Here is a 10,423-nt window from a genome sequence, read left to right on the forward strand (position 1 = left end):
ATAAGAAGCAATTGACCACCCGACCTTACAAGCTGTGAACGTGACTAATTTAAATGAAATGCTATTTCTGTATCAGCAATAAAGGTATTTGCAGCGATTTCAATATGCAAATTAAATCGTTCGAGCACCTTCCGATGAACTCATTTGACTCACTATAGCGGAAACGGAATCTTGAATCGGGTTTTGAGCGGCCTTGCTTCAAATTGGCGCGCCGTAAAAAGGTTAAAAGTTCACAATCAAAATTATTATTTGACTGGCGTATAAGATTACGGATTTGCATTTAACGTCATTAAAAGCTTACAAGGATTCCCCGATAAAACAAGCACATTCGAAAACCCCTTCCTATTTTATTTGACTCGTAGGGTACTTTTACAGTGTATAACAATTTAGGGCCACTTTTATTTTGCACTGACTGGACGAAAACAGGGCTACACAAATTGTTTTTTTATTAACAAGCAATCCACCACTCAACCGCACCAAATCCATGGACCCCACTTTTTTTTCCCATTCCGCTATGGGACCAAGAAATCTGAAATAATTCAGGCATATCCAGTTTTTTACTCCGGATTCACCTGTTTTTGCAGAATTTAAATATTCCCTGCCGTTCGGGAGATATTTAATGTTAAAGTTTGAGTTTTTTCAAATTTTAACAATTTTAGGGGGTCTTTGGCATCGCTTTTTGGGTAAATGCTAACCTTTAAAAACAAACAAATTCAACCAAAAGTTTGCTCGGCCATCCCTTAATACCAATCCAAAAGGAATTTACATTCCGAATTAGATTGGTCGAGTTATTCCCAATCTAGTAAAGTGTAATTTTGACCAGTTTCCCACCCAGCCTAGTCGCCATTATTTATGACTCTCCCTCGCGTTCCTAGCGGATGACAGACGAAGCATACGAGTTCTCTACACCTCGGGCTTCATATTGCCGGCCACTAGACTATATGAAAAGGCCTTCAGTATGTCCCCCGGTCTAAAGTGAAGGCCAGGAAAGCGTAGCTTCGTCTGTCATCCGCTAGGAACGTGAGGGAGAGTAATAAAAAATGGCGACTAGGCTGGGTGGGAAACTGGTCAAAATTACACTTTACTAGATTGGGAATAACTCGACCAATCTAATTCGGAATGTAAATTCCTTTTGGATTGGTATTAAGGGATGGCCGAGCAAACTTTTGGTTAAATTTGTTTGTTTTTAAAGGTTAGCATTTACCCAAAAAGCGATGCCAAAGACCCCCTAAAATTGTTAAAATTTGAAAAACTCAAACTTTAACATTAAATATCTCCCGAACGGCAGGGAATATTTAAATTCTGCAAAAACAGGTGAATCCGGAGTGAAAAACTGGATATGCTTGAATTATTTCAGATTTCTTGGTCCCATAGCGGAATGGGAAAAAAAGTGGGGTCCATGGATTTGGTGCGGTTGAGTGGTGGATTGCTTGTTAAATCATTCACCATTTAATTGCGAATCACAAGCTACGGTGGTAAACTGGGTCACGCAGAGCTATACAACATATAGATTCAACCTCCTCTTTCTAAGTATATCGCTACTAGTTACTATTTTCTGATTTCTGGAGAAATTGGTAGACGGAAGAAAAGTCTTTCTTGGCGTAGCCTCGAACAGTCATCAATCGATAGAGTTGGTGGGCAAGTGATCCCAGCGGGATCGCGGAATTGGAACGAGTCGCTGAATTCTGGGCGAGGCCAAGATCTTTCGTCATTAGGGCCGTTCCGAATCCCCCTTCATAGTTGTTTGAGGCTGGGACGTTTGGCAAGACACCAGGTACTGGATTGTAAATTTCACTGGACCAGGAGCGACCGGAACTTGTGTTGATAATACTGCTCAACAATTTAGGATCCAGTCCCAATCTTAATCAATAGGAAAATAGACGATGGTTATTGTAAGTTTTAATGATTCCCAAGTCGGTAATTACCTAACGCCAAGATTCATGGCTTCAGCTGTTCCAACCATATTGATTGCCAACAACATGTTATTGCAAATTTTGGCGGCTTGGCCCGATCCTACTGGACCGCAGTACACAATGTTTTTACCAACATGCTCTAGTATCGCTCTGGCATTAGGAAACTGTTCTTCAGGTCCTCCAACCATGAAAGTCAAGGTTCCAGCTTTAGCAGCCATCACACCTGCAAATAGCCATGAAAATGATGAATCACAATGATTTCATATTTAAAGTAAAGTTATTATACCTCCAGAAACTGGGGCATCAATGAAAATCATTCCCTTCTTTTCAGCTAGAGCTGCCATTTCTTTAGAGACACTGGGATCTATGGTACTGCTGTCAATCAGTAAAGATCCTGGCTTTGCCGTCCTTTATACATGATTCAGAGTTATTTTAAGAAGTCCTGCAGTATTTATCTGTTTAAATATTACTGGAAGACACCATTTTCTCCCGCATATGCTTCTTGTACATGGCCGCTGTTTGGCAACATGGTAATGATGGTATCTGATTTTTCTGCCACTTCGGCAGGGTTATGGCCAACTGATGCTCCTGCATCTTGTAGTTTTGACATAGCCTCTGGATACACATCAAATACAGTTACAGAGTTGCCCTGAAATGAAAAACAACAACAATGAGGAATGTGGAATTAATGAAACTACATAGTACAACAATAGCAATACCTTGTTTAATAAATTCAAGGCCATAGGTCCGCCCATGTTCCCGAGTCCAATAAAGCCAACCCGTTTGCCCGATCCATGATGGACTGTTGAACCTATTATTATTTCAAAAATACATTATTCGCAACACCATTCCTTAAAAATGTAACCAAATATACGCACTAGCAACTACATGGTAATAAAAACCCTTTAAGATTCGATAGCTAAGTAGGCTTAATGTATTTTTATCGAGTACTAAAGTGCAGAGGAAATGATGGAAAATAAAACTTACACGAAAATGAACGGTGTTTCCCGATTACTTTGATTAATACTGCGGCATTCCGGGTTACATTCGTTAACGCAGCCATCGTCTTCTGCTTGTTTTTAGTGAATGGAATTTGTATGGGGAAGTTGGTCGTCTGTTTACACCATTTTCCAGCGCCCTCTATACTGGCATACAAATTTAGAAAAACGTAATCTCATTACATCTCTCTTATTTCAGAAAAGAAAACCAAGAAATTCTCTGGAGGAATTACTCAAAATTATTGAAAAAAGTTTTTTTTGCGTAATTTTGGGCTTACGTGCCGATATCTAATTTACCGACAGGTGGCGTGTGACGGATAGCAACAAAGATTGTTGTTCGAAGATAAACATATACGAGTGTTAACCTTCACAGAGAGATCTTGTTTGCTTTACATTTACAATGGACCACAGAAGCCATATGACATTAAGTATATATTTCATATAAATAGCCTACCAAATTTATGTGCATTGACGTTTTACGCATTTTGTAGTTGGTGCCGAAAGTCGGCTGAGTTTCGACGGAAAAACAGAACCTTCAAGTCCAATAGATAAAATTGGAATTGGTGACAAGACCCCGTTTTCCCGTTGTAGTAGTACCAGCAGCATTCACACTCTTTCTTCCTCTGCACAAAATACAGGTAGTTAACCAATTGATGGAATAGTTCGAATCACTTCTAAAGTTGTGTTTTTTTGTTTATAATTTTATAGATGATGAAGACAGTGATTGTAAAAGCACAAAAAGTTACAAGGAGAGAAGACGAGAGGCCCATACTCAGGCAGAGCAAAAGAGACGGGATGCTATCAAGAAAGGTTACAGCTCTCTGCAGGATCTAGTACCAACATGTCAGCAACAAGATCCAATCAGTGGATATAAACTGAGTAAAGCAACAGTTCTTCAACGATCAATTGATTACATTCAGGTAAATTAGCCGCATGCATTCGACATCCTACCTTGAATAATGGTGTGGTTGCATGGGGTTTTATAGTTCCTCCAGCAACAGAAAAAGAAGCAGGAAGAAGAACTATCAGCCTTAAGAAAAGAGGTAATTGGTCTCCAGATCATGAAAAGTAACTATGACCAAATTGTGAAGGCAAACCAGACTCAGGCTGGACAATCTGAGAATAGAGTACCTGATGAAATGAAATTCCAATTGGTAATTCATTTTTAAAAAATCAGTCAGACTTTATGTTTGTTACTTTTGTTTTATCTCTGTTTTACAGTTCCAAACTATAATGGAAAATCTTTTCCTGACATTTGATTCCATGGTCTCTGCTGCAAGCTTTGTTGACCTGTCGAGTAATGTCTTTTCCTGGGTTGAGGAGCATTGCAAACCACAGGTTCAAGTGTGCATTGGTCATATTTCTATTACACTTCTGATAATATTTTGTGTGGGCTGCAGAGTTTGAAAAACTTGGCAGTGAGTGTACTTCAGACGCTCGTGACTGGGTCCAATTGAGTCCAGCCGATTAGGATAAACACCATGAACCAGCTTGTCAATATGCCACACAACTTCCGATCATTATTGCCGTAATCCCAGCACTTTGCGCCAGAGATCGCTGGGAAAATATTACACGTCCTCAAGGGGCTTATGCGAGAAACCGCCAAAGAAATTTCTAAACTCAACCGATTGCAATGTTTTAGTCTGTGTAAAGTTGTGTTATTATCCGGAATAGAATTTATATCGTACTTTCGATTGCGATGTATGATATTTTTCATCGTTAAACCACCGTGTTCATTATATAATATTTAAACGTTTTCGTACGCCATCTACGCCATCTAGTAATAGATTTCGAAAAATGTGCCTTCAGGCTATTTTGATCCAAGTGAAAATGAAAATAGAGGTCGCTTACTCGACACAATTTCGTCTGCATTCACCAGCGTAGCACCGAGTGAGTTGAGAGTGTCTGTTGTTTTTAGTTGCACTTTGGACGGTCAAATGTGCGAGATGCAAAGTTGTTTTTCCACCTAATAAAGTCTAGTCTCTACCTGTATACAATCTACTCGACTGGATACTTCACCTTTCAATCTTTGGGTGTTTGTGCAGTTTGATTTTTTCAAAAGCTCTCTCGATCGACAATTGCGTCTACCGTCAACAAAGGTTGGTGAAATCGTTTAGAATCGTTTTGAGTTTCTTTTCGAAAGTTTTGCTGTACACATTCTTTGACTTTTTCTATTGTGTTTAATGTTGTAAGCCAAGTTGAACCACCTGATTTCATCTGCCATCGCATAGCCCCACAAAGACAACAATTTGATATACCAGAGGCTAAATTAATTGCTCTAGGCCTGACGTCACGTACACCCTCACGTACACCCTCCTCAACCACCCCAATTAATTTTCTTTTTGTGTGTAACACGGCTTCCTTTAGTTTGGGTTGATGACGTCGTCAATTCAAAAAATATAAACCTAAATTCTTTCAAGTACTAGGAATCTATGTGGGGGGTTCGAGATAATATGTCCGTGTCATGTTTTGTTGGCATTTCGACGTCGAATAAATCTAAAGAATGTCTTTTTAATTTTAAATTTTCTTTAGACATTATCTGCTTATAAGAAATGAGGCTCACGGCCCTCACTGCCAGCAACGTCCGTAACCTGTCGCGGATGCTGGATCATTATTCCCATTTCAATCCGTCTCCATTGTCCGTCAAGCAGTTTATCGATTTCGGTAAGCCACAAGGAAAAAATAATATAACTTTTTATCAATGTTCTATTTGCTAGTCTCCAAAAATATTTGGACTCGTATACGGACTATCTAGAAGGTCAAACGGCTGACTTGTTTGTTTGTTTGTTTACCCGAGTTGAAAGGTTTCTTATATTGGGAAAGCTTTGTAAGTTGTTTTGAATCAAGTCGAGAAATATCTAGCCGGTAAACAACAACAGGTTTTTAAATAAAACCGGGTTATGTGTGTAGTATATTTGCCATTTTTGTTTTGGTTTTTCTGGACGTGAGCCCAACACGTCATCGTGACTTGCACACACGTACGGGAGTCCCAAAACAAAAATAAAAAGCTCTACATTTAGTATTTTTGTGTGTCTGGACTTATATTTTGTTGGTCCCTTTCATTTGAAAATGTAGGTCGCAGCGCAAATGAAGTCCGATCGTTTGAGTTTCTGCGCAAAGAGATACCCGTTCGCCTTGCCAACATTATGCAAGAGATCAATCTCTTGCCACAGAATCTACTGAGAATGCCCTCCGTTCATTTGGTCCACAACTGGTATGTCAAGAGTTTCAAAGAAATTCTCGAGTTTGAAGATATCAAAAGCGTCGACAACAAAAAACTTAACGAGTTGGTGACAATCTCTCTTGATTTGTTATAAAAATATTTCATTTAATTTTTTTTCTTTATCTGTTCAAACAAAAATTTAGATTCTGCGAGGCTTTGATCAAGATTAGAAATCGTCACGCCGATGTCGTGCCGACCATGGCCAAAGGTGTGATTGAATTGCGTGAATCGCATCCGGTCGACCAGACGATTGAACATCGAATTCATTATTTTCTCGATCGTTTCTACATGTCCAGGATCGGCATCCGCATGCTCATCAATCAACACAGTAAAGACAAAAAATATTTCACAAAAATTTCCAGTTTGAATTTAAATTTAAATTTTTGACTTTCAATTGCAGCGCTGCTGTTTGGTGGACAAATGAACAACACCCGACATATCGGCTGCATCGATCCCAATTGCGACGTCCAGTCTGTGGTGCGCGATGCCTATGAAAACGCCAAATTCCTTTGCGATCAGTATTACCTGGCCTCTCCCGATTTGGAAGTCAAAGAACATAATAGTATAAAAACACCTTTTAACATATTTTCAGCAATTGAATTGAATTATTCTTTGCAGACTTGGAGCCTGGTATTCCCATTCAGATCGTTTATGTACCGTCACACCTCTACCACACATTGTTTGAATTGTTCAAGAACGCCATGAGAGCCGTGGTTGAACATCACGGTGCTGCCGCTCGAGATTATCCACCAGTTCAGGTGCTGGTCATTCGAGGGAAAGAAGATGTTACCATTAAGGTTAAAATTTAGATTCATTCCCATCAAGAGAAATGGAATGTTTAATTTTTTGTTTTTGGATAGGTCTCTGATAGAGGTGGAGGTGTCACTCGATCAGACATGAAGAACCTCTTCCATTACATGTACTCCACCGCTCCGCAACCGTCGCTGTCGGATACGGATTCCGCTCCCCTGGCCGGTAAATTTCAATTGACAGAATTGACAATTTTTGATATTTGACCTTTGGAATTTTTTGGGATCAGGTTACGGTTACGGTTTGCCGCTGTCACGTTTGTATGCTCGCTATCTGCTGGGCGATCTGACTCTGACGTCATGCGAGGGCTATGGCACGGATGCCTACGTCTTTCTCAAGGCCATCAGCGAGGAGGCCAACGAAATGTTGCCCGTTTTCAATCACAGCTCCACCCGTCAGTACAGCTCACCTTTGCCCACTCGCGATTGGGTCAGCTTCGGTGGCGGCTCGGCCTCATCGCCCGCCAGAGTCCGTCACCTGTCCACCAAGGTCCCAGGCCCATTCGATTCAATAGTATAGTGCAATTCGGGGCCAACACACACAGCTAAAATTACCCAATTACCTATCAATACCAGAATTTTGGTAAAATAATACCAAATATTACAACAAAAAATGAGCTAAGATTTACTATCATAATGGCCAGCATGTTTTAAAATAGATTTAATTTGAAAAGAAAAATTATAATATCTACCTAAACACCATTGAAACGGTAGGAGAAAATGATTTAGAGAATCCACCGGGGTTTTTATTCTTTTAAATGTTTTATTCATTTTAATTTTTTGTAGAATTATCAATCTCATTTGAATGTTGAAATGGTTTTTAGTGGCCATTTATATTAAGATTTTCATTTGTCATCAAACGATATTGCTCGGCGAAAGGGTAAATGATCAGTTAATCTTGTGATGGACCCCCCAGTGTTTTGTTATTATCACGGAGAAGAGTCTTGCCACACTTTCATATCCGCATTGTCGTTGTCAAGTAAACCACAAGGATTAATCGCGTACAACTTTACATTGGCAACCCACATACTCCTTTGGGTCCCTTTTTTTATTTTTTGAATTAAAAAACAAAAGATGATGGTTTGGAAGGGGGGTCTGGTTAATTTGAGAAGAAATGTATAGTTTTAAATGTAATTCCCCAATATTCTATTGAAGTTAAGAAATTCCACTTCACACACACAGCATTGTCTTAAGTGCTCTGCATTTGTCACTTGCCGAGATTTGAATTTATATATCTCCCAAAGTGTAATACACAAAACCATTTTGAAATCTTGACATTGAATTCGATTGTTATTCAAATGTTATGAAGAAAATTGACCTTCAGAATCAACTATTTGAGCCTGGATGAGAAATTCTAATATAAAGAAAAATCCGGTTTTGATCGCCATAGGCTGCGAGGGTCAATAGGCTGAGAACGACGACCCTTTTTATTTTATCGGATCAAATCATCGGAAAAGACAGCCAGCGTCTATACCAAGGTTAACAATCCCTTTTAAGGACGCTAGCACGCGTGTAAAGGTCGCGTGACAAGATCCTGGCAGGGTTTTTCCAAACGTTTTGTCCTTGATTTCCCAGTTCAACGCTCTCTGTGTTACTAACCTATGCCAACAGATTTTGTGTTATAGCCGGTGTACCAACCGACACCTTTGTACAGGTATAGCCAGTCCGGTTGCCATCGGTTGGGCCTCCTATAAAAGCGGATGACTGGACTGGAGGGTGGCATTAGACCATCGTCATCCGACCACATCAAATCAGACCTACCATGTCGAGTCGTCGTATTCTGGTAAACGGAAACCTTTTTTACTTTAAATGTTAATTCGATTTTATTGTTGATAATGTTATTGAATTTTGGCAGTTGGTTTTGCGTGTTCTGCTGGCCGTCTTGGCCGTCTTGGCTACGATTGAAGCGGCTCCTCATCGTCGATCTCCTCGTCCACGTCGACATCTCGAGGCCATTCTGTCCGGTCTACTTGGAACGCAATACGGTTACGGTATATCCTTGTTCGACTATTTTGATCTTATTCTTTTTGGGGTTATTCTTATTGATTTTGTTTTGTTTTAATTAGGGAATCCGTATGATGCGGCTGCCGCTTACGGGTACGAAGGATATGGTGCAGAGTACGCTGGATATGGTCCGGGTGAGGAAGGATATTACGGTTATGGCGGTGGATATGGCGGCGGCAATGCGCCAATTACAATTGAGATTGAAGCCAAATAGAAATTGTCATCATTCTCTTATTTAAAACTTTTTAAAATTTATTGAATTTAATTTTTTTCCCGGTCACGTATAACGATATTGATGCAATACACAAAATTCTGAATCATTGAAAATTGTGGGAGGAATTGGAAATCTTTTCTTGAGCAAGTCGATTGCAAGTGAATAATTATTGCTGCTCGAGACACCTAATATTATTATATCCGTGTCGTCAGATGATTTTAAAAAAACTGGAAATAATACTTATTTCAGGGAATGAAAAGGTCACATTTACGTGTCGCGTCACGTCAATTAAATTTGTTTTCCTTTATTGATCGAATTTTTTTCCCTTCCCTATTTTTGTTTAGTCCCAAAATTTGTTGTAGTTTTTTGTTTTTATAATTATTGTTTAATTTTTGTTATTTATTTTTTACATATCTAAACGTTTCAGCTTTAACTTTTATGTGATTTGAAGCTGCGATCGGCAATCAAATTGAAGTTTATTTTTTATTTTTGTAGGGGGGGGGGTAATCAAATTCAAGTCCCCTGCCCTTGATTTTGCTGGTAGACGCGTGAATTTTCTTTGGGCCATGCACAACTATAGTGAGCATGGAACTGTGAAGAAATTTAGAAAAAATCCCAACCCTAAATGAATTAAAAGCAAATGAATTTTCTGACATCTCTTATCTAACGCGCCTTTTATAAATTTGACAATCAAAATTGGTTTTTTTACTTGCCACGCCCACATTTTTATAAATATAAAATTAAAAATTGGTGTGTGCATTAAAAATGTCTAGTCGCATATACAGTTTAATTTTCGTAAAGATATTCCCACTCCTTAATTGAATAAGAGTCGAACGAATTTTCTCCCCTTCACTTTTTTCTCCTATTGCGTCCGTGAGAAAAGGAAATAATTAAAATTTATGCAAATAAAATTGTAATAGTAAAAGCATCCTTAAAGATAAACGAGATGTGATGTGTAGCTGCATCGTTTTAAGCGAAATTTTAAATTTAAAAAAAATAGAATAAATTTTTATGCTTGGCAATCAAAATGAGTTTTTCACGTCCCGTGCCCTTGATTTTAGAGATAGACCAGTGATTTTTTCCGGACGAGTGCATAACTGAAAAGTTAATTCATCTGTAAAAGAATTTTTTGAAAATTCCAAACCGTAAACGAATTACGGCCAAATGAATTTTCTCCCATTTCAAGGCCTCCCGTTTATTGTAAATCTGTCAATCAAAATTGGTTTTTTGCTGATCGCGTTTGGAGTTTTGCAGATCCAAAC

The 10,423-nt window shown here is 38.9% G+C and overlaps 4 protein-coding genes across 4 annotated transcripts; 3 read left to right on the forward strand and 1 right to left on the reverse strand.

Annotated features, from left to right (window-relative positions):
- Positions 1 to 327: 327 nt before the first annotated feature.
- Positions 328 to 3,055, reverse strand: LOC124204030 (3-hydroxyisobutyrate dehydrogenase, mitochondrial-like). The gene is made up of 7 exons (XM_046601013.1): positions 2,901 to 3,055; positions 2,633 to 2,724; positions 2,384 to 2,562; positions 2,200 to 2,321; positions 1,926 to 2,136; positions 1,438 to 1,860; positions 328 to 452 (listed from the first exon to the last, which is right to left on the reverse strand). The coding sequence occupies exons 1-6, from the start codon at positions 2,974 to 2,976 to the stop codon at positions 1,542 to 1,544; spliced, it is 999 nt and encodes a 332-aa protein (XP_046456969.1). The 5' UTR covers positions 2,977 to 3,055; the 3' UTR covers positions 328 to 452; positions 1,438 to 1,541.
- Positions 3,056 to 3,194: 139 nt separating this feature from the next.
- Positions 3,195 to 4,603, forward strand: LOC124204032 (max-like protein X). Its single transcript, XM_046601014.1, has 6 exons — positions 3,195 to 3,339; positions 3,403 to 3,549; positions 3,620 to 3,831; positions 3,898 to 4,065; positions 4,133 to 4,249; positions 4,312 to 4,603. The coding sequence occupies exons 1-6, from the start codon at positions 3,312 to 3,314 to the stop codon at positions 4,366 to 4,368; spliced, it is 729 nt and encodes a 242-aa protein (XP_046456970.1). The 5' UTR covers positions 3,195 to 3,311; the 3' UTR covers positions 4,369 to 4,603.
- A 169-nt stretch (positions 4,604 to 4,772) lies between these two features.
- Positions 4,773 to 8,218, forward strand: LOC124204033 (pyruvate dehydrogenase (acetyl-transferring) kinase, mitochondrial-like). The gene is made up of 8 exons (XM_046601015.1): positions 4,773 to 5,010; positions 5,444 to 5,575; positions 5,987 to 6,197; positions 6,278 to 6,462; positions 6,535 to 6,696; positions 6,753 to 6,931; positions 6,995 to 7,109; positions 7,174 to 8,218. Exons 2-8 carry the CDS (start codon positions 5,464 to 5,466, stop codon positions 7,461 to 7,463), a joined length of 1,254 nt encoding a protein of 417 aa, XP_046456971.1. The 5' UTR covers positions 4,773 to 5,010; positions 5,444 to 5,463; the 3' UTR covers positions 7,464 to 8,218.
- A 460-nt stretch (positions 8,219 to 8,678) lies between these two features.
- LOC124204309 (glycine-rich cell wall structural protein-like) lies at positions 8,679 to 9,274 on the forward strand. Its single transcript, XM_046601352.1, has 3 exons — positions 8,679 to 8,726; positions 8,799 to 8,934; positions 9,010 to 9,274. Exons 1-3 carry the CDS (start codon positions 8,706 to 8,708, stop codon positions 9,159 to 9,161), a joined length of 309 nt encoding a protein of 102 aa, XP_046457308.1. The 5' UTR covers positions 8,679 to 8,705; the 3' UTR covers positions 9,162 to 9,274.
- The last annotated feature ends 1,149 nt before the right edge of the window (positions 9,275 to 10,423 follow it).

This window comes from Daphnia pulex, chromosome 10 (assembly GCF_021134715.1).
Source record: "Daphnia pulex isolate KAP4 chromosome 10, ASM2113471v1".
Lineage (NCBI taxonomy): Eukaryota > Metazoa > Arthropoda > Branchiopoda > Diplostraca > Daphniidae > Daphnia > Daphnia pulex.